The 26,114-nt window shown below is 62.9% G+C and overlaps 1 protein-coding gene across 5 annotated transcripts; it reads left to right on the forward strand.

Moving 5' to 3' along the window:
- Nucleotides 1-19: 19 nt before the first annotated feature.
- PLXNB1 (plexin B1) lies at nucleotides 20-25,571 on the forward strand. 5 transcript variants are annotated; one of them, XM_037049822.1, is made up of 38 exons: nucleotides 20-1,021; nucleotides 4,921-4,973; nucleotides 5,588-6,700; nucleotides 7,531-7,713; nucleotides 8,062-8,190; nucleotides 8,315-8,415; nucleotides 8,723-8,855; nucleotides 9,161-9,317; nucleotides 9,608-9,716; nucleotides 9,793-9,901; nucleotides 10,308-10,988; nucleotides 11,186-11,308; nucleotides 11,507-11,629; nucleotides 12,041-12,134; nucleotides 12,219-12,391; nucleotides 12,536-12,687; nucleotides 14,032-14,137; nucleotides 14,323-14,459; nucleotides 14,758-14,934; nucleotides 15,117-15,288; nucleotides 15,428-15,670; nucleotides 16,433-16,597; nucleotides 16,675-16,823; nucleotides 17,307-17,407; nucleotides 17,484-17,701; nucleotides 17,838-18,016; nucleotides 18,900-18,966; nucleotides 19,196-19,342; nucleotides 20,012-20,180; nucleotides 20,447-20,550; nucleotides 20,629-20,713; nucleotides 20,928-21,100; nucleotides 21,224-21,384; nucleotides 21,471-21,618; nucleotides 22,466-22,530; nucleotides 22,645-22,720; nucleotides 23,622-23,696; nucleotides 24,851-25,571. In XM_037049822.1, the coding sequence occupies exons 3-38, from the start codon at nucleotides 5,594-5,596 to the stop codon at nucleotides 24,953-24,955; spliced, it is 6,396 nt and encodes a 2,131-aa protein (XP_036905717.1). In that variant the 5' UTR covers nucleotides 20-1,021; nucleotides 4,921-4,973; nucleotides 5,588-5,593; the 3' UTR covers nucleotides 24,956-25,571. The 5 variants fall into 5 exon arrangements, with proteins under 5 accessions (XP_036905717.1, XP_036905718.1, XP_036905716.1 ...); XM_037049823.1 differs by having other exon boundaries at nucleotides 20-768; XM_037049821.1 differs by having other exon boundaries at nucleotides 20-557.
- The last annotated feature ends 543 nt before the right edge of the window (nucleotides 25,572-26,114 follow it).

The raw sequence follows: 26,114 nt of genomic DNA on the forward strand, positions 1-26,114 counted from the left end.
CCATCCGACCGAGTCACACCGGCCAGGGCTAAAGGCAGACTCTTAATGGGGGCTGGAGGTGGCCGGTGGAAAGAGGGTGGGCGTGGTGGTAGCTCTTCCCATAGTAGCCAGTATGCATGACCTGAACCTTTTGGCTGAGGCTGCCCCTAGCGTGTAGACGCTCCAGGGGCTACCAGGGTGGTGCATATGTGTGACAGATTTTGCCTGCGAGGAGGCCATCCCCATGGCCTTGAGCCAAAATCCTCCAAAAGTCCTAATGTAATAAGACAGGCCAGATCCCAGCGGGAGATTGCAATGGGCAGGCCAGGGTGAAAAAGGCCCAGCACGGGGTACAAATAGGCTTCTGGAGGGAACCCTTCTGCTCCGCAGTTCCTCCTCAGACCGCCCAGGTATTTGGTAGTGAGGGAGTTTAGACTTGCCTAAGGCTTCTCAGCTTGGGGTGGGTCCGGGTCCAGGCCAAGGGAAAAAAGGAAATACGCCCTCGTTCACGTATTTTTGCAGTCAACTGCGCCCTCCTTCAACAGTGGGGCTAGGTGTGGTATCACCTCCACTTGCCGGTGAGCAAACGGGTGTGTGGTGGGGGTGGCAGGGGTCAGGTTACTTGGCTTAGTGATGGCGCAAACCCAGCCTCTGCCCCAGTGCTTGCGTTCTTCCCGCACTGCCGGAGGTGGGGGCCGGAAGGAGGGGTTGCCTGTTGCGGAGTCCTGGGAGTAGGGTTGGTGGGCAGGACCGGGCGCGGTAGGAGAAACTAGGCGCCTGGGAGCTCAGGTAAACAAAGTTGGAGGCGGCAGACCAGGGCAGTCAGGTATTGGAAAGGAAAAGGGGAAGCTCTGGACTTTGTAGGGCGGAGGTGGTGGCTAGCGAACCGCAGGAGCGGGTAAGGGGCGAGGGTCCCACCGGACGCTGGTGGGCAGAAAGAGGCCGGGGCGCTCTAGGTACCACCACACCTGGGGTGCGTTGCCCGGTTCCCGCCCCTCCCATCCAGGGAGGGCTCCCAATTCCGGTTCTTCGCAGCGCGCAGGTGAGGCCCGACGGGGGCGGGGCGGGGTGGGGCGGCCTGCGAGCGGAGCTTCACTTCATCCCCCACCTAGTGCGATCCGCGTCGCCTCGGCTACCTCCGGGGTGCAGCCTGCCCCTCCCTACAAGGGAGGGGTCGAGTCCCTGGCCCACGGCAAGTGCGGAGCCCGCGGGGGGTCCCAGGCGGCTCTGGGCGCGCACGGCTCTCCTGGCGGCTTCCGGCCTGGCCTGGGCGGCGGGAGGGGGGAGGGCGGCCCGGAGGGCGCGGGGGAAGGAGCGGAGCCGGCCCGGCCGACGGGCTTTGTCTCCTTTGTTCCCCGCGGTGGCAGCGCTGCGGCGGGAGGGGCGGGCAGCGGGCGCAGTTTTCCGCCCTTCGGTCTCCGGGTAACAGCTGCGGCTCCGCCAGACCCACCTCCGAGGGGCGAAGTGGGGACGGCGAGGTCGCCGCACGCAGCTCCCGAGCCTGGAGCGGCCGGCGTCCGCCTCAGCGCGCTCATCCCGTGGGCCCGGCCCGGTGGTGAGTGCGGGGCGGAGGGCCGGGGTGGTGGGGACCCGGCGCCGCGTCGTGCCCCAAGGGGAAGGGCCTCAGGCCTGGATCCCTCGGGCCAGTGGCAGCCCGGTGAGTAGTGGGCGGCTTCGGTCCTGAGAGTTGGGACCGCACTTCTGTGCGTAAATGGAAACTCTGGCGGCTGCGCCTGTAACGCGATTGGGAGACAGAGGAGGTGGAGCTGCTCCTCCGCGCCCCCTCCTCGCCGCCAACGCCTCAGCCGGAACCGGCCGGCCCCTTCCCCGCCCTCCCAAGACCACTGGTAGGGTCCTTGCTCGCGGCCTGGTAGAGGAGGGCGGAGGGCCGGGGAAGAGCTGATGGGGAAGTCGAGGCTTCCCCGCTCGTAGTAACAGCCCTCCAGGCTGCGCACGGTGCAGCCTCCTGCCACGCGTCTCCTGGGGGGACCTCTTCTCTGTACACAAACTTGAGTCCTCGCGGGGCCGGGTAAATAAATGGTAGATCCTCCCACCCCATGTCAACGGACAGACGGCAGGGCGAGCAGTGCTCTCTACAGCTCTGTCAATGAGTAACTTCTCGGCGGCCCGGGAGCCGCGGAGTGGGGAAAAGGCAAGGCCAGCTTCCCAGTGGTTTCCAGGAGTCGGAACGTGAGGGCTGGGTAGGACCCTTCTCCAGATGTGAAAGGACAGAGTGTGTGAGCCTCTTCTGGTTGGTGAGGACATCCCCGAAGGGCCCAGGAAGGGCTCGCCCTTCGCAGATGGAAATTCGGCAGCTTGAGCCCTACCCCACAGGTCTCAGAAAGGTGGGCCAGGGAATACTTCAGGACAGGCCTGGACACAGGCAGAGTGGGCCTTTGGCTGTGAGCCTGGCAGGGGCCCGAGATCTGCGGAGTGGGCTGTGCAGGTTGGGGACGTGAGGCCTGGCTCCCAGCCTTCCTTTCCAGCCCGCTCTGACCTGCTCATGAGTAACAGTGCTGCTCACATCCTGTGCTTTGAGAGGCCGAGTAGCTCAGAGAGCCCCACGTCCTTCCTATGGGCCAGGTTTCCTTGGCTATAAAAGGGGGTCTTGCAAGGAGCATCTGCTTTGTGTTACCCTGCCCTGTCCCAGTCACTGGGGCCTCTGAATCAAAAGCCACCCTCCCTGCCTTCAAGGAGTTTTAGGTCCAGAGTGGGTGGGATAGGGAGGAAAGTAGCCTTCATTGGTGGCACTAGTGCCAGGCATACATGCTGTCATCTGTAACCGTCAGAGCCCTCCTGTTGCCCGTTTGGCCCAAGGCAGCTCTGTACACTCACCGCATGGACTGGGCTCGGCAGCTCCGGTGGACAGGGAAGGCTCCCCTGGGGGATGATGGCTGGAAGCTGAGTTAATGGGCTAGAGTGGGAGTGGGCATTCCAGGCAGTGGGAACAGCCCGTGTGATGTCAGGGAGGAGCAAAGCAGCCTGTAGTGCAGGGGCCAGGCACGCGGAGCATGTGTGGGAGAGGGTAGGGGCACAGGGGCTTGGTCTTCATTCCAGGCCTTGGGTGCTCCAGAGACTCTGGGAGGCGGGGGACAGGCTTCAGTTGTGCTTGAAGATCCTGAGGAGTGGGATTGATGGAGAGCTGGGGGCTGCTCTTTGGCCTGTGATTGAGGTTACCTGAAGCAGGAATGCCCAGCACAGAAGAGAAATTGTCACTGTCCTTTTCCTCTTCCCCCTCCTGTGGCAAGTGGGGATAGGCAAGGGGTTCTAGGCCCAGTTGCAGTGACTTCAGAAACCCCACAGGAACTGTCTGGTCCCGCCCATCTTCCTCTGGGCCACCCAGTTGAGATTTTACGTGTGGGGAGTGCCTTGGTGGCTGCCCCTTGAGGGCTAGAGAGCCTTGGCACACAGAAGGCTCTGAGCAAATGTTTGTGAGCGGATAGAGGCGTGAATGCTGGTCTGACCGTGGACCCTGTGCCCTGGCACATCCCTCAGCAGGAGGCTGCAGGAGGGGAGAGAGCAGCAGCCAGGCGCAGGAGGTGGCCTCTACCCATCCTCAGGCACGCCCTGTCTTCCCAGAGGAAGACACTTTCTTCCCTCACCCTTTGGAAACAGGGTGGGGGGCTCCTGGAAGCCTGGCTTTGCCACAGTCCTGGGCTTCTGGCCGGGTTCACGACTCTCCTTGCCACCCCCCCCTCCCTGCGGCCCCCTCGGGTGGCAAACAGAGGCGGCCTTGTTTCTGTTCCCATAGAGCTGCCCTGTTCTCTGCACACTAAAAATGGAAACCCCCAAGCTATTTCGGGAGCATTGCCCAGCTGGGCAGTGGCCGTGGCTCCTACTGGGCTGCCGGACCCTCCTCCCAGCCTTTGGTCCAGCCCCACTCACTCCGAGGCAGCCTTGGGGATACCCCGTGGTGCCCTTGGCTGGGAGGAGCTGCCCTGGCCGAGGGAGGCTCTCCCACAGGCAGACTGGCAGCCAGGTGTTGGGAGGGGCTGGGCAACGTGGCCTGGGTACAGGCAGGCGGGGAAGCGTCTCATGGTCTGGGATGTACGGCCTGTCCCAACGCTTCACCAACCTTGGTGCTGCTGGCTGAGGACCACCAGGCCTGGGGAGGGTGGTGTTGCCATGGTTTCCTGGCCCTAGCAGGCCTTAGCTGGGGCCTGCGAGGAAGGGTCCGGGGCACTCCTAGGGGTGGGGGGCACAGCTGGGCATGGTGACTTACTCTAGGACGCCCCCTTCCCCAGCCTGGGCCCTGAATCTTCTTCTTTGACCGTGTGGACAGAAAATAGGAAGGGGTGGCCTGGCTGCCACAGCCCTCTAGGCCTTAGGGCTGGAACCAGGGACACGTGTGTGAGTCTGTATGTGGGTGCCTGAATGTGTAATCCACGGTATGTGGGTGTGGCATGCTTGTGCGAAGAGCATGTAAGGAGGTTGTCTCTGTGGATATGTAAGTGCAGGCAGTGTCTGCCCGTGTTCCGTGTGCACAAGCGTCTGATGAGACTCGTGTTTCTCAGTGTGTGCGAGCATGTGTCTGCTGTGCTGTGGCGGTTTGGGCCAGGACAGCCCCTGGCCCGTGTGGAGGCATGTTCCTGGCTGCCTGGATAGGTGGGGTTTGGGCAGAGGGTGGGAGTGGCAGAGTGCCAAGAAGGGAGAAGGGGCTGTGGCGGGCAGGGTTGTGCTGGGGCCTGACTGAGCCCTGCCAGCCCTGGGGCTCCTTCCTAGCTGCCCTTTCCCAGGCCCTGAGGGTGCCTGATCCTCCCACCCACCCCCTCCCTGTGCAGCTCTGAGGAGGCGTCCCCTGTGGAATGTGTTTGGTGGCCGAGGGCCAGGCTGGGCCCAGTTCCACCGGCAGGCTGCATGGGGAGCAGGGGGCACCTCTGTGCTGCCCCCAGTGCCCGCAGCCCAGCCTCCAGCTTCACACTCTGCTTTCTCCCTGGCCAGGTGACTCTTGCACGGGTCATGCCGTTGTCTCCCAACCCAGCTGGCCCTGCCAGGTGAGCCTGCCCTCGCACCTAGGCACCTAGGAGGAGTGTGACTCCCACCTCTCCTGGGGGCTCTGTAGGTGGGGGTCCAGTCTTCGAGGCCTCCTCCTGGTGGCAGGAACCTCCCTCTTCTCCCTGGCCCTTTGGTTCTGTGCTCACAACCCTGTGGATTCCTGCCTGAAAGGTTCACCCTCCAAATCTGCGAGTGGCCCGTGGGACCTCACCTTCCCTCCTTCGGGCTCAGGACCCCTTCCTGTCACCCACTTTCTCCTGCCCCTTCCAGGGTCCCGGGCATGGGGTGTGTCCCATGGTTCCGCCTCTGCAATCCCTCACTCTCAGGCCCTGTGGTGGGTGCCGGAAGGTAGTGCAGGGTGAGATTGGGCAGGGGGGTCAAGTTCTCCTGAGAGAACAGTGCTTGCAGAGAACAGGCAGTTTTGGAGTTTGCAGGAAAGATCTCCCGATCCCTTGCTAGGAGGTGGTCCTGGGGTCAGCCTGGACCATAGTGCTTCTGCTCACCCCCTGAGTTAGGAGGGGCATCTTGGCAGTGACGTAGCCCTGTCCCTCACCTGTGGCCCCGTGGTGCTCTGGTGGCCACGTGAGCCCTGCTCTACCTCTCTCCCTGCCAGGTGACCATGCCTGGCCTCGGCCCAGGTCTTCTCCAGGTGCTCTGGGCTGGGTGGGTCCTCACCCTCCATGCCCCTCCACCGGCTGCTTTCACTCCCAACGGCACACATCTGCAGCACCTGGCACGGGACCCCACCTCCGGCACCATCTACCTAGGGGCCACTAACTTCCTGTTCCAGCTGAGCCCAGAGCTACAGCTGGAAGCCACCGTGCCCACTGGCCCTGTGCTAGATAGCAGGGATTGCCTGCCGCCTGTGGTACGTGATGAGTGCCCTCAGGCCCAGCCCACCGACAACCTGAACCAGCTGCTCCTGGTGAGCCCGGGGGCCCTGGTGGTGTGCGGGAGCGTGCACCAGGGGGTCTGTGAGCAGCGGGCCCTTGGGCAGCTCCAGCAGCTGCTGCTGAGGCCAGAGCGGCCTGGGGACACCCAGTACGTGGCCGCCAATGACCCTGAGGTCAGCACCGTGGGACTGGTTGCCCAGGGCTTGGCTGGGGAGCCCCTCCTGTTTGTGGGGCGGGGATACACCAGCAGGGGTGTCGGGGGTGGCATCCCTCCCATCACAACCCGAGCCTTGCAGCCACCAGACCCCCAGGCTGTCTTTTCTTACGAGGAGACGGCCAAGCTGGCAGTGGGCCGCCTCTCTGAGTACAGCCACCACTTTGTAAGTGCCTTTGCGCGTGGGGATAGCGCCTACTTCCTGTTCCTGCGGCGGGACCTACAGGCTCAGTCCCGAGCCTTTCGGGCCTACGTGTCTCGAGTGTGCCTCCGGGACCAGCACTATTACTCTTACGTGGAGCTGCCCCTGGCCTGCCAGGGTGGCCGCTACGGGCTGATGCAGGCTGCAGCCGTGGCCACGTCCAGGGAGGCGGCCCAGGGGGAGGTGCTCTTTGTAGCCTTCTCCTCTGCCAGTCCCCCCACGGTGGGCCGGCCACCATCGGCAGCCGCCGGGGTGTCAGGGTCCTCTGCTCTCTGCGCCTTCCGCCTGGACGAGTTGGACCTCCTTGCCAACCTCACACGCGACGCCTGCTACACTCGGGAGGGCCACAGTGCGGACGGGGCCGAGGTGGCCTACATCGAGTACGACGTCAACTCCGATTGTGCCCAGCTGCCTGTGGTGAGTCCCGGCACCCAGCCGTCCCCGAGGCCACCAGCCAGGCTCTCTTTGCCCAGCAGCTGTGTGGGAGTCTGAGGGGAAGCTGGTGGCAGTGTGGGGGCCCAGCAGGTCGGCGATGTTATGGGTGTGACTTCCTTGGTGTCTGGGCGGTGGCGGGGCGTCTGTGGTAAGCGTTTGGGGGGACAGAGCTGGTGGTGGGGCTGGGCCTGGGCTCTGAAGGGGCGGCATTTGCGTAGGTGGATTAAGAGGGTGTTTGGGGGTTGGGACAGCCACCCAGAATGGGGATGGGGGACTGGGACTTGTTGTGTGAGGTTTTCAAGCAAGAGGGCAGGTGAGGTTGAGACTTGTTTGTCTCTAGCCTCAGGATGGCTTAGAGAAGGGAAGGGAGAAGCTGCAGGCAGGGGCCTGGGCCACTGAGCCATGTCAGAGTCCAGGGGCCACTGTGGACTTGGGGCTGAGTGTGCAAGGTGGGAGGGGCTTGGGAGGAGAGGGCTGGGAGAAGGCTGAGCTTATGCCTACACTGGAGGAAGCAGCTCCCAGGCCAGGGATGTGCAGAGGTGGGGCCCCCACAGGTGGGGATCAAAGAGAAGGAAGGAGCTGTCCTGAGGCAGCTGCAGATAAGCCACCCAGGCAGGGCTAAGGATGCAGCTGTGGGGACATCGCTGGGGAGGCTGGCGGCAGGGACGGGATTGTCCCAGGAGGCCCGGCAGAGGAGGCGATTGTTTCGGCAGAACTGGCAGAGAGCCTGGGCAAGGCGGTAGGTTAGCCGGGAGGATGGGGTGAGGAGGCCATCCAGGGAGGGCCTTATAGGTGCTTCCTGTTTCCTGCAGGACACCCTGGATGCCTATCCCTGTGGCTCAGACCACACGCCCAGCCCCATGGCCAGCCGTGTCCCCCTGGAAGCCACGCCAGTTCTAGAGTGGCCAGGGGTTCAGCTGACAGCTGTGGCAGTCACCATGGAGGATGGGCACACTGTTGCTTTCCTGGGTGACAGTCAAGGGCAGCTGCACAGGGTGAGTCCACGGGAAGTACTGGGCCCTGCCCCAAGGTCTGGAGGGGACGAGTATGTGGGGACCCAGCCTGGGCGAAGCTACTCCTGTGACCCCAGGGGCTCACGACAGGCTCATGACAGGCCCCCGACCCCAGGCTGGGAGAGGTGACCAGTGCTCCTCTTCCTGGGGCTGGGTGGTGTTTAACTGGGATCCCCACCCCTTCTGATCCCCACTTCTGCCCCCAGAGCTGGGTGTAGTGACCTGTTCTGACTGGGAGGAAATCCGCCCATAAGTCCCTTCATTGTGGGGACAGGGAGAACCTTGGGCCTATGGCCATGGACTTCCAGACCTAGTGGTTTCTGACCTCAGGTGTACTTGGGCCCGGGAAGTGATGGCCACCCATACTCCAGCCAGAGTGTCCAGCGGGGGTCCGCAGTGAGCAGAGACCTCGTCTTTGATGGGGCCTTTGAGCACCTGTATGTCATGACCCAGAGCACAGTGAGTGCCAGGCAAAAGCTGGGGCCAGGCTGCTGGGAGGGGCCTGGGGCTGGGCGAGGGCCCCGTACCTGGGTGAGCCACTAGAGTTTGGATTGCTGGCCTCACATCCCCTTTGCCGTCACAGCTTCTCAAGGTTCCTGTGGCCGCCTGTGCTCAGCACCTGGACTGCGCATCTTGTCTGGCCCACAGGGACCCGTACTGTGGATGGTGTGTGCTCCTTGGCAGGTCAGTGCCCCACTGGCCCCCGACCCCTTCCCCGGCCCTGACCCCAGCCTCGTGCCCTCAGTGCTCCTGTGCAGTCGCCCTGTCCGGGATTCCTGGTGCTTGGCCCTTCACCCTCAACCCCTGACCTCTGGATGTCCCAGCCCCCCACTGCATCCCCCACCCTGGGTATCACTGCCTTATCAGGGCACCCCCATCCTGGCATCGTGTCCCAGTGGGGGACCCTGCCCAGGACCATAGCTGGTCCTGCCCCATGAACTCCCAGGGGCCCTGTGAGGGTCACAGGTGGACGCTGGTCATTCTTGCCCAGGTGCAGTCGCCGTTCTGAGTGCTCGAGGGGCCAGGGCCCGGAGAGATGGCTGTGGAGCTTCCAGCCCGAGCTGGGCTGCCTGCAAGTGGCAGCCATGAATCCTGCCAACATCAGCCGAGAGGAGAGGAGGGAGGTGCGGGACCAGAGTGGGCGGGGCCCTGGTGGGGAAGGCTCTGGCGGCTGGTCAGCACCTTGGATTTGGGTGTCAGGTGTACAAGACACCACATGGCCTTGCCCTTACCACACTGGGGGCCTCACTTGCTCCCTTTGTTAGTAACCAGGCCTGCGGGGTGGACAGCTGGTGTCTGTGAGGTGGGGGGGGGGGTGCTGGTGGCTGCTGGTGGCCACTGGTGCCCACCCACACTGGGTGCCCCTTATGCACGAGCCCTGATCCGCTCCCCAGGGACCCCAGCGCTGTGTCCTGGCCTCTCTCGGCAGGTTTTCCTGTCCATACCTGACTTGCCACCCCTATGGCCGGGGGAGTCATATTCCTGCCACTTTGGGGAACACCAGAGTCCTGCCCTGTTGACCAGTTCGGGTGTGACGTGCCCCTCCCCAGACCCTAGTGGGGCCCCAGCGCTGCCGAGAGGAGCTGGTGCGTGAGACGAGGGACCAGCCCCAGGGCCTGGGAGCTCGCCCTACTCCCACCTTGCTCCCAGGGGCGTGGTCTGGGTGAGGTGTGAATTCAAGCCTTTCTCTGAGTCTCCCCACTAGTCCCCAAGGCCCTAAAGTCCCCATTTTGTGTCCTGTGGACTCTGTCCCCCAACCCTGGGTACCCTTCCCCATGTGGGATGCTAACTCCACTCTGTGTGGTCTCGTGACACCGGCGTGGGGGCTGAACACCCCTCGCTGCTCCTCAGCCCTGGCACCCTTCCCCCTTTGCAGACCACGTTTCCGTGGATGTGGAGCTCAGATTTGGTGCGGTCGTGATCACCAGAGCTGCTTTCTCCTTCTATGACTGTGTGGCCGTCACCGACCTCCACCCGTCTGCACAGTGAGTGCCTCACCCTGACCCCCAGGCCCGGGGCTGCCCTATGGTGACCCCTGCCCCATGGCTGTGCTCTGTGCAGGTGCCAGGCCTGCGTGAGCAGCCGCTGGGGGTGTAACTGGTGCGTCTGGCAGCACCTGTGCACACACAAGGCCTCGTGCGACGCTGGGCCCGTGGTGGTCAGCCAACAGGTGAGCGTGACTCCAGTCTGGGCCGCATGGAAGGGGGGTGTGGGGTCCCCCAGTAAGAGGCTTTCTGATGGCCCAGGGTCTGTGTGCCTGCCCATCTACCTGCCCACCCATGGCTCTGTCGAGGGCACCTGAGCTGCCGTGTGTGGCAACTGGTGCGGAAGGCGTCCACTGTCCAGTAGAGGACGTTTGTAGCTAAAAGGCAGGGAGGTCTGGACTCGGGCCCCACCTCAGCACAGATGCCCTGGAGCCTGCCCTCCGCTTTTCTCCTTTGGAGAATTAATGGGCTGTTTTTGTTTCTCTTTTCCTTGGTCTCCTTTTCTCTTAACACATCCTTTGCCTGCCTGCCGCCTGCTCCTGCGTCTGCCTGCTGAGTGGCCCCTCCTGTCTTTCTCTGCCTCCCCCTCAGAGCCTGCTTTTGTCCTCAGCCCCTCCTGCAATAGAGGCACCCACCCCCTCCCCACCTGCTGCCCCCGAGGCCACAGTCACCCCCACTCCTGACACCCTTCCTGGGGAGCCCGAGGCCCCCTCCTCAGCCACAGCTTCAGCTGTCCTGCCTGAGGCCAGTCCTTCCCGGCCGGGGGCAGGTCCCAGCCCCACACTTGCCTCCCCCGCCTCAGCCCCGACAGAGTCACCCCTCCACAAAGAGTTCCTCCCGCCCAGCTCCCCGGACAGGCCTGGAACCACTACCCCTGCTGTCACTGACCTCAAACCCATGGCCACACCTGAGGACCTCTTGGCCTTCCACCCGTCACCCTCAGATGCAGTGGCACTGTCCTCTGCCCCCGCAGACCCTGGCCCCGAGACCTCCCCCACTGCGGTACCCCAGGACCAGCCCCCCAGCACTGCTCCCGCCACTACTTTCCCAGGGGCCGCTGGCTCCACGAAGCCCGCTCTGGACTGGCCCACGAAAGAAGGCGGCGAGCTGCCCGAGGCGGACGAGTGGATAGGGGGTGACACGCCCGCCTTCTCCACTTCCACCCTCCTCTCAGGTGATGGAGACTCGGCCGAGCACGAGGGCCCCCCGGCCCCCCTTATTCTCCTGTCCGGCCTTGACTACCAGTACGACACCCCTGGGCTCTGGGAGCTGGTGAGGCCCAGCCCGGGAAGGAGGCTTAGGGAGGGGGGTGTGGGCAGGTTCAGCCCCTTGCTCGCCTGGCGGTTCTTCGTGGGCAGGGACGGAGGAGCGGGGTGGGGGCCGCATGGCCTGGCCCGAGGTCTCTGTGTGGGAAGGGACGGAGGTGGCAGGGTGAGGTCCATAGCCTGCCTTGCTTTTGCTGCCTGCAGGAAGAGGCAACCCGGGGGGCCAGCTCCTGTCCTTGTGTGGAAAGTGTTCAGGGCTCCATGCTGATACCGGTGCACGTGGAGCGAAACATACGGCTGCTGGGCAGGAACCTGCGCCTCTTCCAGGTGAGTGGGTCCAGCTTGTCGGTGTCACTGTGGCCTCTGTCACTTGGCTATTGCCAGACTATGTACAAGCCCTGGGAAGCGGGAAGAGGGCCTCGCCCCGGGCCTCGGACCCCACCCAGGGGCTGAGCTGGGGTTGCTGCAGAGCTCCCCAGGCCCAGCTCTTGAAGCTGCCCCAACAGCCGTGGCCTCTGCCCCCAGGACAGCCCTGGAGACCATGAGTGTGTGATGGAGCTGGAGGGCCGTGAGGTGGTGGTGGCAGCCCAGGTCGAGTGTGAGCCTCCTCCAGACACGCAGTGCCGTGTTACGTGCCAGCAGCTACAGGTGCGGGCCTCGGGTGCCCTGGCCACAGGCTGGCTCCCAGTCTGGCTGACTGTACCACACCCGTCCCACCCTAGCTAGCTCTGACCCTGTGACCCTGAAGAAGTCTTGGTGCCCCATCTTTGACCTCTCTGATCTTGTGTCCCATGGGGTCCCTGTATTCCAGCTCTGCCTGCTCACCCAGTGGCCCCTCTGGGTCCCTACACTCCAGTTCTGCCTATGGCCCTGTATCCCTGGGGGCCCTTGGTAGCTCTGACCTCTGACCCTGTGGTCCCACGGGTTCCTGTACCCCAAGTCTGACCGAGGTCTTTGTGTTCCCACCGTGAGTCATTTTGGTCCTTTCCCTGACCACCCCCTCCCCAGGCCTGTTGCCTTCCCCAGCCCCAGACTCTGACCCCACTCCTGTCCCTGCAGCTCAGCTACGACACGCCACAGCCAGAGCTCCACGTGGGGCTGTTCCTGCGCCGGGCCGGCCGCCTGCGTGTGGACAGCGCTGATGGGCTGCATGGTGAGCCGCGGGGGCTGCCGGGCTGGCTGCTGGCCGCGGGGCTCCTCCGGGCCTGCCTCTCATATCTGTCTCTGTCACCCCCAGTGGTACTCTATGACTGTTCCATGGGACACGGGGACTGCAGCCTCTGCCAAACCGCCATGCCCCAGTATGGCTGCGTGTGGTGCAAGGGAGAGCGTTCGCACTGCGTGGCCCGGGAAGCCTGTGGTGGCGCTGAGGCTGTGGCCACCCAGTGCCCTGCCCCCCTCATCCACTCGGTGTGTTGGAATGCTGGCGTGTCCCTTGCTGCCACCTTGGGAGGGAGGGTGGGCTGCTCTGGATCTGGGGGCCCAGCAGGGGGCTCCCCATACTACTGGGGGCTGCCAAGTGGGTGCAGGTGAGCAGTCCTTGTCCTGGAACAGGTGGAGCCGCTGACCGGGCCGGTGGACGGAGGCACCCGTGTCACCATCAGGGGCTCCAACCTGGGCCAGCATGTGCAGGACGTGCAGGACACGGTCCGGGTGGCTGGAGCGCCCTGCACGGTGGATGCTCGGGAGTATGAGGTCTCCAGCAGGTGAGCTGCTGGGCCACCAGGGGCGGGGTGCCCCTGCGGACTCTGCCATTGGCCTCCTGCTCAGGGCCGCCCACCCACGCCTCATCCGCCCTCCCTGTCCTTCCTTCCTTGGTGCCAGTCATGAGGCTCCAGTGCCATAGTTGCCGTCGGGCATAGACCTGCAGCTCCCTGGCCTGGGCTGTGGTGGGAGAGGGGGTTGCTCCTGGGCCTGGGGCTCAGCCCCTTCCCAAAGCTGGCAGGTGGCTCTTCTTCCTGGCTCCACCTAGGTGTTCCCACCCGGGTTTTGGAGTGACCACGGATGTAGTTGTGGTAGCAGAGTCTCTGGCTCCCAGACAGCTGTGCTCGGGGGCTGGCCTTCTCACCAATGGACCCTTCCTCCCCTAGCACTGTTCTGGGGCCCCCCCAGAGGGCAGGCCTGTGGCACACCGACTGAATGCCGGGGTCCTTCCCAGGCTCGAAGCTTACAGGGGTTCTGACTCTTGGTAACCTGGCTGGTGGTTGCAAGGTCCCTGAAGTGCATGCGTGGGACCTCCCCAAAGACACGGCCACAGTCGCCATGTCCCAAACCCAGCCGCCCCAAACCACCACAGAGCAGATACGCAGCCTCGGCCATGGAGACCTGGGTCTGTGGGCCCGTGCTGGGGCCAGGAGACCCATGGTTTGAACAGGACTTGGCCAGAGCGTGTAGTTTTCCTCCTGCGTGTGTTATGACTGAGAACTTCAGGTGACTTCCTAGACTGTTAATGATTCTAGAACCACGAGACTAAAGTGATTAAAATGTGCTCTGGCCGAAGCCCCTTCTGGGAAGTTGCACACGCCACTGGCTCTGCTTTCTGGGTGACCATGACGCTGTCACGGGGCTAAGCCACTGTAGGCTCCACGTTGTGGACATTGATTTGCCCCTTGCTTCTGTTTTCTGGCTGAGAGCCAGCACTTTCTTAGCTAGCTCACACTCCGTCCATGCCTCTCCCCAGACCCGACTAGAGGCTTTTGGGGACTTTTCCCCCCAAGGAAGTCAGGTTTCCACCACTTTGCAAGGGGTGCTACGTGCATATGAGGGTGGCCAGCTGGGCCCCCTTGTTAGCTCAGCAGCTGGCCTCCCGGGGGCTCCTTTGGAAATTTGTGCCACTCCCAGGACGCCTTCCTCGTCAGGGGGCTCCATTCGACTTGGATAAGGGAAACCACGAGTTCTGATTCTCAGATGCGGGGACCTCCTGTGTGCCATACGGGGTCCCCCTCCAGATCGAGAGGATGTGCCGGTCTTGCGGCGGGGCTGGGGGAGGCAGCCTGGTCTGTTGGGGGCCTGTGGCACAGCCTGGCCCCCCGCCTGTTCTATGCCCGCAGCCTCGTGTGCATCACTGAGGCCAGTGGGAAGGAGGTGGCCGGTGCCGTGACCGTGGAGGTGCCAGGAAGAGGACGTGGCATCTCAGAGCTCGACTTTGCCTACCAGGTGCCTAACTGCTGGGCACCCGCAGCTGCCGATGGGCCACCCCCTTGGGTGGCTCCTCCCAGCCCACCTGGTTCCGCCTTCCTGGGCTCCTGCCCCACCCAGGGCTTTTGTGTCTGCCTCAAGCTCCCCCTGCCTCTCTGTTTCTGGTCTGATGCCTGTCTCTCTACCCGTCCCCCTTCCCGCAGGACCCAAAGGTGCATTCCATCTTCCCCGTGCGAGGCCCCAGAGCTGGGGGCACCCGTCTCACCCTGCACGGCTCCAAGCTCCTGACTGGGCGGCTGGAGGACATCCGAGTGGTAGTCGGAGACCAGCCTTGTCACCTGTGAGGGCTGCTTCCTCATTCTGCAGAAATCTACACACTCGGGGTGGGGGGAGGATGCTGAGGAGGAGAGAGAGGGGGAGAGGGTCAAGTCTGCTCCACCAGAAAGTGGCCAGGCCCTCCCTGCATGGGGGCTGTCATGGGAGTATGGCCTGGTGGGTCCACCATGGCGATGGCAGTCTGCACTGCAGGGCAGTGAGCTGAGGCCTGAGCGGGTCCCCGCCCTGGAACCATCCTTCCCTTCATCCCATGCCCCCTCTAGGCAACCTGGCCTGCCTTCTACTCCTGCCTCCCTTCCTAGACTCCCGGGGCAGCAGGCGGAGCAGCTGCAGTGTGAGACCAGCCCACACCCCATGCCTGCTGCCCTCCCCGTAGCTGTGTGGTTTGGGGCCACCGAGCGGAAGCTTCAGCACAGCCAGTTTGAGTACACATCAGACCCCAACGTCACCTCTGTCGGCCCCACCAAGAGCTTCCTCAGGTGCTGGGCCAAGGGCATGGCTGTGTGGTGTGGGGTAGGGTGGTCTTTGCAGGCCCAGTACTGGGGCAAGGGGTTTGTAGGGCTTTATGTGGTGGCTGTGACCCCCACGCAGCTTCGGGCTGGGACTGGGCCATGCGCTCAAGCCTGGCTCCCTGTGAGCGGCCCCCGGGGCTGTGTTGCAGCGGGGGACGTGAGATTCGGGTCCGTGGCCAGAATTTAGACGTGGTGCAGACACCAAGGATCCGAGTGACCGTGGCACCGAGAGCACGGCGGCCAGGCCAGGGGCCTGGGCAGAGGCGCCCCATGATCCCGGAGACCGCGTGCGCCCCCGGAGCCTCCTGCAGCGGTCATCACGTAGGACTCCCTTGGGCACCCCCTGCCTGTGCTGGGCTCGCCAGGGCCCCCCCACACCATGGGTGGCAGGCACCGTGTCTGTGGGCCCCCTTCCTGCAGGCCCCTCCCTGACCCGCCCCCCACCCCTCCCCCCACCCAGTTTGAGGAGCTCTGCCGCGTGAACTCCTCCCAGCTCATCACGTGCCGCACGCCTGCCCTCCTGGGCCTGCCCGAGGAAGCCCGGGTCCGAGTGGAGTTTATCCTCGACAGCCTTGTCTTTGACTTTGCCACGCTGAACCCTGCACCCTTCTCCTATGAGGCTGACCCCATTCTGCAGCCCCTCAACCCCGAGGACCCCGCCATGCCATTCCGGCACAAGCCTGGGAGTGTGCTTTCCGTGGAGGTACTGCTGCTTCTTGGGCAGGGCGGTGCCCGGGAGCCTGCACTTGGTTGGATGGTGTTGCTGTGTGTGTGGTGCGGGGAGGGGCGTGACCGCAGAGCCAGGGCCAGTGGATGCACCTGGTGCCTCACCCCTCCTGTGGCGAGGGCTGGGGGTGCTGCTGGTGGGATGCCTGGCCTGATGCTCCTGGCAGGGCCTGGCTCCGGTGGCCTGGGTCCTGACGTACTCCACAGCAGGCGGCCAAATGGCAGTGTGTCAATGGCTTGGCACATGCAGAAGGTCGGGGGTGTGGCACCCAGCAGGTGCCTGGGCTGATGCCTATTGGAGAGCCCGACTCTCGAGCACACTTGGCATGTGTTCTGACACTCCGTAGGCAGGCGACTGAAAGGCCACAGGTAGGCTGCCAGTTGCCACCCACCCGTGGGGCCAGCAGACATGTTAGGGGCTCCAGCTTGGCTAGGCAACTGGGCAGAATGTGGGACAACTTTATAGCCTTCAGAAGCTCTGGGGAAGTTAGTACCTGAGAAAGCAAGACAGGGAAGGGTGGAGAAAGGTCGGGGCAGGGGTTGGCAGCCTGGAAAACATCTCGGGCCTCATCCCACCCACAGGGAGGGGACCAGGTGCTGAGGCCCCCATCAGCCCTGCTGTTGGGAATGAGTCTCAGGACCAGCCCTCCCGCATTTGGGGGGCAAAGATCTGAGAGACCACTAGCTCCTCCCCTCAGGGAAGAATTCTGAGTGATCAATCTGTGACCTCGTGTTCCAGGGGGAGAATCTGGACCTTGCAATGTCCAAGGAGGAGGTCGTGGCCATGATAGGGACTGGCCCCTGCGTGGTGAAGACACTGACCCGGCACCACCTGTACTGCGAGCCCCCCACGGAGCAGCCCCTGGCCCTCCGGGATGCACCTGAGGCGCTGCCCGAGTTCACGGTCAGTGGGCAGGTCCTGGGTTAGGCCAGGCGTTGGACATGTACAAAAGCCTTGCTCAGAGTGGCTTCCCCATGCAGGTGCAGATGGGGAACCTGCGCTTCTCCCTGGGTCACGTGCAATATGATGGCGAGAGCCCTGTGGCTTTCCCCCTGGCAGCCCAGGCCGGCTTGGGGGTGGGCGTCTCTCTTCTGGCTGTGGGAGTGGTCATCATCGTCTTCATATACAGGTGGGTGCCTCCGGATGAGGCCAGGTTGGGAGGGACAGGCTAGGCTAGGGGTCAGCACACTTCTTGTAAAGGTCCAGAGAGCAAATACTGTAGGCTTTTGCACGCCAGGCGGTCCCTCTTGCAACTGCTCAGCTCTTCCATTGGAGCGTAAAGGCGGCCATAAACAGTAGGCGGCCATTAACAATACGCAGACACATCAGCATGGCTGTGTGCCAGTAAATTTCTACTTACAAAAACAGGTTCCCGGTGTCCTTGGCCTGGTTATAGTTTGCTGATCCCTGGGCTCAGCTGTGCTGGGCTACGTAGGACATGGGTGGGTGTGCCTTGCCAGGGATGGGACAGGCTTGAATTATTCTGAGCTAGACCTTAGCCTGGCTGGGCACGGCCGGGTTAGACTGCTGTCCTAGGCAGGCCTGGGCCGGGGCTGCCAGCAGAAGCTCTGGCCGCGCCAGTCTTTCCCACCCTGACCTTGGTGCTGAGCAGGAGGAAGAGCAAGCAGGCCCTGAGGGACTACAAGAAGGTCCAGATCCAGCTGGAGAACCTGGAGAGCAGCGTGCGGGACCGCTGCAAGAAGGAGTTCACTGGTGAGGCTGCAGCGGAGGACCCCGGGCTCCCATCGAATGCGCTGGGCACCCATACCTGCCCTCTTCCACTCAACAGATCTCATGACCGAGATGACAGATCTCACCAGTGACCTTCTGGGCAGTGGCATCCCCTTCCTTGACTATAAGGTGTATGCCGAGAGGGTCTTCTTCCCTGGGCACCAGGAGTCGCCCTTGCACCGGGACTTGGGTGTGCCGGAGAGCAGGCGACCGACTGTGGAACAAGGCCTGGGGCAGCTCTCCAACCTGCTCAACAGCAAGCTCTTCCTCACCAAGGTGCCAACCCTGCCCTCTCCCCGCCTACACCTGGACTGTCCTGGCCTCCCCCCACCTGGCCCCACCCCTTCTCCATCCCTGGGTTTCTGAATCAGCCCCTCCCTCCCTCCCACCCATCCCCTCTCCATGATACCAGTTCATCCACACCCTGGAGAGCCAGCGCACCTTCTCCGCTCGGGACCGCGCCTACGTGGCGTCTCTGCTCACCGTGGCACTGCACGGGAAGCTCGAGTACTTCACAGACATCCTGCGCACCCTGCTCAGTGACCTGGTGGCCCAGTATGTGGCCAAGAACCCCAAGCTGATGCTGCGCAGGTCTGTGCAGGTGTTGGAAGCAGTGGGGGCCCAGTAGCTTTGTGCCGCGGTCCGGCCGCAGCAGGGTCCAGGGGTCCCTCGAGGTGAGGATAGGCGTCCGTGCTGGGTAACAGGCAACTACACAGCTCTAAGGCGGGTGAAGCACTGTTCCGTTTATTACAAGTATAAGCAGGTTTTTATATTTTCATTAACATTTACAGGTGCATAGTATAATCAGTTGAACAGAAAAAATCAATATAAAGGTAATTAGGAAAAATACGAGAATTCCCATAGTTTCAACTATGTTAAACAAAAGTTATTTTGACCATAGATCTATATCCCTATTCAAGGTAAAGGAGGGACTGTTATTCTAACAACTTTAGACATTCAAGGGCTATTTCATTAGAGGGGATTTGCCTCGGGACTTACTTAAGGGGGCTGCCTTGGGTGTTCCAGGCCCCCTACTAGCTGATATCATCTTATTGTACAATTGCTTAATCAGGTCAGGGAAGGAGGTGTTATTCTGGGGAAAGGCCAAGGTGATATTGTTCTCAGCCTGACCTAGTTGCTGTTCAGCTCTGAGAATGGTCAGCATTTCTAGGAGATTCCAAATTATCAGAAAAGTAGAGGTTAGAACACTAAGAGACAGCAAGATTAAGATCAACACCACATATCCATTCGTGCCACGTCCGCCAAGCCGGAACACACTTCTTTGAAGTCGTCCTCCCCACGCTCGGACTTTGTCAGACAGCATGGTTGGCGCTGGGACTGGACATGGCAGCTTTGGGCACCTGGGGCCAAGAGCTGAGTCAGGACCTCTGGGGCCTGGGCGTCTGAGGAACAGAGCGCACTGCGGCCCCACCTGCTGACCCTGCCTCCCTGCTGCCCCTTCCTGTCATCCCAGGACAGAGACTGTGGTGGAGAAGCTGCTCTCCAACTGGATGTCCATCTGCCTCTACACTTTCATCAGGGTGAGGGGGGCGGAGGTGGATGGGGCTCCCCCTGCCGGAGGGGCAGTCTCCAAACCAGGCAGCCCCCGACCCCCATGCAGCGTGCACACGCCTGCCACCATGTCCTTGGTCACCTTAGCCCTCTGTAGCCTGTAGCCTGTCCCCTGCACCAGAGTGGCTCATGTCCCATACACCTCTGCCCCACGCCTGTCACTCCCTCAGGGACGCTAATTGCCTGTCACTCCCCCAGGACGCGGTAGGGGAGCCTCTGTACATGCTCTTCCGTGGAATTAAGCATCAAGTTGATAAGGGGCCAGTCGACAGCGTGACTGGTAAAGCCAAATACACCCTGAATGACAACCGCCTTCTCAGAGAGGACGTGGAGTACCGTCCCCTGGTGAGGGAGTGTGTGCGTGCCCTGGAGTGTCAGCCTTGGGGGTGGGGGTGAGCACGAGTGGTCATGTGTGGCTGCCTGTGTCTGGGGGAGAGCCTTAGAGCAGGACAGAAGCTTAAGGGTCAGACCTCGAGGATAGGGCCTCAGAGGGTCCCGGGCTTGGGGTGCGGTCAAAGGGCCACAGCCAGGGGAGGGGAGCAGCCGCCTGCCCGAGGCCAGCCTGCGTCCTTGCTGTACCAGGCCTGACTATTTGCCCGGCCGCGGTCTCGTTGTCCTGCCAGGAATGTCAAGTGCCCAGCAGGCTGGCGGCCTCGCTGGCAGACCTGCCCGCCGTGTCCCTCTGGGTTTGCTCTCCCTTCAGTGGCCCCCTCGGAGCTCCTTCGGGAAAATCCCATCCAGGCTTTGCCACACCTGGCCGTCTGTTGGGCTGGGGGTACCTCCCTTGGTGTCACAACCTGTCCAGCCGAGCCAGGAGCCGGGGGGCCCGACTTGTGCTTACTCACTTTTTCTGCCTTTCACCCAACACAGTCACGAGGACACTGTGCCAGGTGCTGGGGCCACAGAGTAGGGAGCCACTGGTGGCTTTTTCACCGGTGGTCCCTGACCTTGGCCTTGCGTTTTGGTCATCCCACATGGGACCTGGGGCCTGACTGCTCCGTGTATCCTGTGCAGACCTTGAATGCGCTATCAGCTGTGGGGCTGGCAGCGGGAGAGGCCCAGGGTGTGCCCGTGAAGGTCCTGGACTGCGACACCATCTCCCAGGCCAAGGAGAAGATGCTGGATCAGCTTTATAAAGGGATGCCTCTCGCCCAGCGGCCAGACCCCCGCACCTTAGATGTCGGTGAGAGCAGAAGGGAAGGGTGGCCGGGGCGCCCGAGCCAGAGTCAGGCTAGGCCAGACTGTGCAGGGTGGGGGCACAGCTGGCGGTGTAGGGAGGACCCACAGCCAACGGTGGGCACCTGTTCCTGGTCATTGGAGAGGTTGGGCAGGGCTGCCCCTGAAGGAAGGGGACATGTCCCCATGGAGGACAAAACAGGTTCCGCCTCGGAAAAGGTGTCCTGGGAGCCCAAGACCAAGTCCCCTTTGCCCTTGCCCTTGCCCTTGCAGAGTGGCGGTCTGGGGTGGCTGGACACCTCATTCTTTCTGATGAGGATGTGACTTCTGAGGTCCAGGGTCTGTGGCGGCGGCTGAACACCCTGCAGCATTACAAGGTAGGGGAGCTGGGAGCTGGTGGGGGTGTGTGTGGCAGGGGTGTGGCTGGCAGAGGGGTCACCAGCTGTTGTCAGCAGGTCCCAGATGGAGCCACTGTGGCCCTGGTCCCCTGCCTCACCAAGCACCTTCTTCGGGAAAACCAGGATTATGTCCCCGGAGAGAGTGAGTATCCCCGCACCCCCGTCGCGGCCCTCTGCCCTTGCTTTTGCCCACTAATGGGGCAGGAACTCCAGACCTCGGGGTGGGCTTGTGTCTACTTCCCTCCCACCCAGAGAATCCCTCCCTGGGTGCCCCACTCCTAGGAGTTGGCAGGAGCCTGGGGCTCAGAGGAGGGGACACCTGATGAGGTGTGACAAGCAGTGTGGTCTTGGCACAGGGACCCCAATGCTGGAGGATGTGGACGAGGGGGGCATCCGTCCCTGGCACCTGGTGAAGCCGAGCGAGGAGCCCGAGCCGCCCCGGCCGAGGAGGGGCAGCCTTCGGGGTGGGGAGCGTGAGCGAGCCAAGGCCATCCCGGAGATCTACCTGACCCGCCTGCTGTCCATGAAGGTAGGGGCAGGATTTGGGGGTGGCGTGGGGCTCCCACGGGCCTACCACCCCGAGTCTGAGGCTGGGCTGGGCCTGGAGCCCCCTCGATGACCACACCTCCATGCCCCCCCCCGTCCCCTGCAGGGCACCCTACAGAAGTTTGTGGACGACCTGTTCCAGGTGATCCTCAGCACCAGCCGCCCCGTGCCGCTTGCCATCAAGTACTTCTTTGACCTGCTGGACGAGCAGGCCCAGCAGCATGGCATCTCTGACCAGGACACTGTGCACATCTGGAAGACCAACAGGTGTGGGTGGGGCCCGCCGGGCCAGGCGTGTAGGGCTCTCTCCGGCCCCTGCCGCGTGCTCACTGGCCATGCCTGCCTACCCGCAGCCTGCCGCTGAGGTTCTGGGTCAATATAATCAAAAACCCGCAGTTCGTGTTTGACGTGCAGACGTCCGATAACATGGACGCAGTGCTCCTGGTCATCGCACAGACCTTCATGGATGCCTGCACCCTGGCTGACCACAAGCTGGGCCGGGTGAGTGGGTGGGGGACACAGAGGTCGTGCGTGGGGCGGGCAGCATGGGCCAGGGACATGCACACAGGCCACAGGGCCCAGGCTGTCCTGAGAATGTTGAGGAGGAGGACGAGGGGAGTCTGTGCGGCCAGGCCCCAGGCCAGGCTCTGTTCCTCGGCTCCCTGGGAGGCGGCGGTGCCACCATCTTCCAGGTCGGGCATGGCAGGGGCTGCCACGTGCTGATGCACAGGGTTAAGGCATAGGAGCAAGTGCAGCCTTCGGGGGTGGCAGGAGGCCAGGGCCATGAGCAAGGGCTTACCCTGAGGGGGCGACGGGGCCTCTGAAGGCCCAGGAGTGGGGTGGGGCTGGGTGGGTGTCAGACCTGAGAGTGAGGCGCAGCCTTCTTGCAATTTGAGAGACTTGCTTCAACCCCCTCAGCCACTCAGGAGTGAGTTGGCCTGGGCAGTGGACCTCACTTCCTGGGTCAGTTTTCCGATTTTTGAAGTGATCGCTCGGGGATTGGACAGAATGTGGAAAGCAGCAGGGTGCACTCGGCGCTGCCCCCTCCTGCCCCACTGCTGGTTCCCTGCCGCGTCTGGTGGAGACACCTGAGCCGATGCGTGGCCTGGGCGTCATCTGGGGGGAAGCTCGAGGGGACAGAAGCAGCGCCCTGCCTCGGTGGGAGGGGGGTGGTCCTTGCAGAAGGAAGTGGGCTAGGGTGACCAGCCATCCCGGGTGCGGGGTCTGAGGGGCATTCCTGGAACTGGGGACTTCCCACGCTGGAGCAGTGCTGTGCAGGCTGGGACAGTTCGTCACACTCACGGTGCCTCGTCTTCCTCCCCTCCCCCCACTGGCCTCTGGTGCCCAGGACTCCCCCATCAACAAACTCCTGTACGCTCGGGACATCCCCCGATACAAACGGATGGTGGAAAGGTACAGGGCAGGGGAAAGGCCTGAGGGGCCGGGTGGGCGGTGTTACAGTGGAGACCCCAGCGGGGCGGGGGTGGGCTTGTTTCCCAGCAGCTGCCATCCCTACATCTCTGGCAGGTACTACGCAGACATCAGACAGACCGTCCCGGCCAGCGACCAAGAGATGAACTCCATCCTGGCCGAGCTGTCCCGGGTACGGCCCGCCCTCTGCTTCTCGCATTAAGCACAAGCTCCCGCCACAGGGGTCCTGCCCTTCCCGCTGCTCCTTTGCGGGGACGTCCCTGGGTCCTCTGCAGAAGGTTTCGATTGCCACTTTGTAAGAGCGGGGCTTCCAGGATCTCATCAGAAAGCAACAGGGGTCTTGTCCTGCCAGCTGCCAGCTGCCGCCTGCCCTGACTCAGCCAGGTGCCTGGATACCTGCAGCCCTTGTGGGGTCCGTGGATGACACCCCGAGGCAGCGAGGTTGCTGGGGTTCGGCCCGGTCAGCCTGTCGATGTCTTCTAGCACTCTGATCCCCAGGGTACCGTGGGCGCACCCCACCTGTTCCCGATGCAACCCCAAACTCCGCCCGTGGTTTATAAACGGTGTTTCTGAGGCCACAGTAATAGCAGCTGTGATTTGGGGGTGTTTCTGTGCATCTTTGGGGTGCTTTGTTTATCCTCTCATTTTATCCCCATAAGTGCCTGCACAGACTGGGTGACTTGATAGCACCTCCATTGCCTGAGGTGCACCTGTGGAGCCCCTGAGGGGGACCTCAGGCAGGGCTGGAGGCAGGGCAGAGTAGCGTCTTTCCTGCTCGGCTCTGCAATCACCTGGGAGGACCCAGGTCTCAGCTGGAGCCCTAAGGGGGAGCAAGGCAGGGCCCCGGTGGAGCCCCAGACCCTGTGGAATTGGCAGATGTGGGGTCTCGCCACCCAGGAGGCCCTTTGGCCCACCCTGTGTCCCGCTGAGCACGCCTGAACTGGGACCCCAGTCTGTAAAGGGCTCTGCCACCCACTGCAGGGCCTGTCCCATCCTCCGCCCCCCAGGGTTTCGGGCTTCCCCTGGTGGTTGGCGGCACCCTCACCCTTGGCTCCTCTCTCTGTCCTCCCTAGAACTGCTCTGGAGACCTAGGGGCACGAGTGGCCCTGCACGAACTCTACAAGTACATCAACAAATACTATGACCAGGTGAGTGGCACCCCGGGCCCTGACAGGGGGCTGAGGAGAGGGATGTGGAGAGGGCGTGTCTGACCCTGGGATTCTCATGGGGGGCCCTCTGATCACCCCCTGGGCACAGACTAGGGGAGCAGCTGGGTCCTGGGTTTGGGAAGCGCTCTTCAGACATGCTTCCTGGTGTTGGCTGTGCCCTTACCTGCCCCCGCCCCACGTCCGAGCTCCTTAGCAGGGCTCCCAGGCTTGGTGGTGGGAATGGTGCTGGTGGTGACAGGTGTGGCAGGCAGCGGCTGGGGATCTACCGGGGCCTGGAGATGGTATGTAGGATGTGCTAGGAGGGTCACACAGCTGCCACATTTGCCCTGACCTTGCCCTTGCTCAGATCCTTATCTGACTTCATGGGTGGCACTGTGCTGCGCATGGTCACCCTTGTGGGTGTGGGCCCGACTGGGCTGCACAAGCCACCAGAGAGGAGGAGCTAGGCACAGGGTAGAGTGAGGTCACGATGGCCTCGTCTTTCTCGGGGCTCCTGGGCTGGGCCTCAAGATCAGAGCGCCCTCCAGCCAGCCCGCGGGCTGTGTGCTGGAAGCGTCCACCCAGGTGTTTGTGTGGTTCTGGCGATGTGAAGTCCAGGCACTCTTTACGAATTGCGGTGGCCCTGGTGGCAGGGAGGCCAGGGACACTGTGGGCGAGCCCCTCAGTTCCTGCTGCTCCCTCTGTGGCTGCCCCACTTAAGAGTCGCATGGGTCGGTATCTGTCTCCCCACCCATAGCCCCACGAGGGCAGGGTCATAGCTGTCATTGTTGGGTCTCTGCCCCTTGCCCTGTACCCAGTGGGTAGGCATTCAGGAAATGCTTGTTACCTGGTGGGGGCGCTGTAGCAGGGCTTTTTTTTTTTTTAAGGATTAGCGGACGGGGGGCGGGGGGGGTGGCAGCTGGCCTCCACTGAGAGCAGTTTGCCTCAGGAGGTGGCTGTTCGCAACCCCACCCCACTAATCCTTAAAACATGACTTGGGGTGGCCTTCCCTCCCACTGACGAGGCCCTGAGGTCACACGGGAGGTAGTGGGGGTCCCCAAACTGTGCCCCAAGGAGGCTGCTGAAATCGGCTGTGAAGTGACCGAGCGGGACGGACGGGTCCCCTGACGGACTTGTCTCCACACTTCATTCAGATCATCACTGCTCTGGAGGAGGACGGCACGGCCCAGAAGATGCAGCTGGGCTACCGGCTGCAGCAGATCGCCGCGGCCGTGGAGAACAAGGTCACCGACCTGTAGGGACCCGACGAGCCCTGCTGTTGCTCAGCCCGCCGGGGCAGCCCTAGAACCTCGAGGGAGAAACCACCTTCTTAGATGCCTGTAGTGCCTGAGGAGCCCAGTTAGTGGGAGGTGGCCCCGGTCTCCTGGTGGTGGTAGCCTGGGCCCTGCTGGACTCCCCTCGAAGGCCTGGGGCCCTGAGGCTGATGGGATGGTGGCCCACCTGCTCCCTGAGCCCAGCGACCCTGTGGGCTGTGTGACATCAGTCGGAGGGGAGTTGGGTATGAAGGCCCCCCAACCCCTGGGGAGACTGGACTGTTCGCAAACACTGCCCTTAACTCCACTGGGGTTCAGAGAGGAAGGAGGGGGGCACGGGCTGTCTGCCCTCCCACCCCTCCTCACCATCAGTTCTGATCTCGAGCAAAACTGCCTCCCGCCTTTGCTGCTGCCACGGTCCCAGGTCCGAGAGATGAACACCTTTCCTAAGCCACTGCGAACTGGCCCCCAGAAGGGTTGACTGCCTTAGGGCCACCCTGCCTCCGAGGCAGCCAGTGGTGAGGGGCACCGGTTTTGGGGGGGGCCTTGGGGAGAACGGTGGCCACACTGACCCAGCTCTTCATTAAAGGATAACACACTGCGTGGGGTCTGACATGTGGGCTGGGCCCAGGCCCTCAGCAGAAGGGTGCTGGGGTCCTTGTTCCGGGGGTGGGTGCAGGGCAACTGGGCTGAGGTCCCATGAAGGAAACGACAGCCCCGTCCAGGCCGGGTCTGGGGTGGTCTGCAACCCAGGTGGAGGAGGCTGCCTTACCTGCAGTTTGGGTGTTCTGACTCCTGCATCAGTGCTCCGTTTTGGGAAGGAGCTGGGGCAGGATGGCGTCGTGATGCACATCCCAGGCACAGTGGCCAGGGCCCTTTCCCACAGTTCTGTTTCTGAACTCCCCAACCCCCTGTAGCCTGGGGTGTCTTAAGAAGCTCTCAGATACTGGGTTGTCTTCTAAATGAAGGCACCTTGAGGAGGGGCTCCTAACGCAGCTACCTGCCTGTATGAAGGCCACCCTGTGTGGTTTTCCTGGTTTGTAGATGGAGATGAGCTTTGAGGCTGTCTGGCCAGGTCTCGTGCTGGCCAGGTCTGCGGGCCCGGGGGTGGGTGCCCCCTTGACTGAGACCAGCCTTGGCCTCA

This window comes from Sturnira hondurensis, unplaced genomic scaffold (assembly GCF_014824575.4).
Source record: "Sturnira hondurensis isolate 20B ecotype Veracruz unplaced genomic scaffold, ASM1482457v3 Scaffold0006496, whole genome shotgun sequence".
Lineage (NCBI taxonomy): Eukaryota > Metazoa > Chordata > Mammalia > Chiroptera > Phyllostomidae > Sturnira > Sturnira hondurensis.

What these genes read in the sequence shown, in the direction of transcription:
- PLXNB1 (XM_037049822.1), top strand. Translation starts at nt 5,594, where the DNA reads ATGCCTGGCCTCGGCCCAGGTCTTCTCCAGGTGCTCTGGGCTGGGTGG. An exon ending in ATGTCATGACCCAGAGCACA is followed by an intron (nt 8,191 to 8,314) that starts GTGAGTGCCAGG and finishes TTGCCGTCACAG; the next exon opens with CTTCTCAAGGTTCCTGTGGC. An exon ending in AGCGCTGCCGAGAGGAGCTG is followed by an intron (nt 9,318 to 9,607) that starts GTGCGTGAGACG and finishes CCCCCTTTGCAG; the next exon opens with ACCACGTTTCCGTGGATGTG.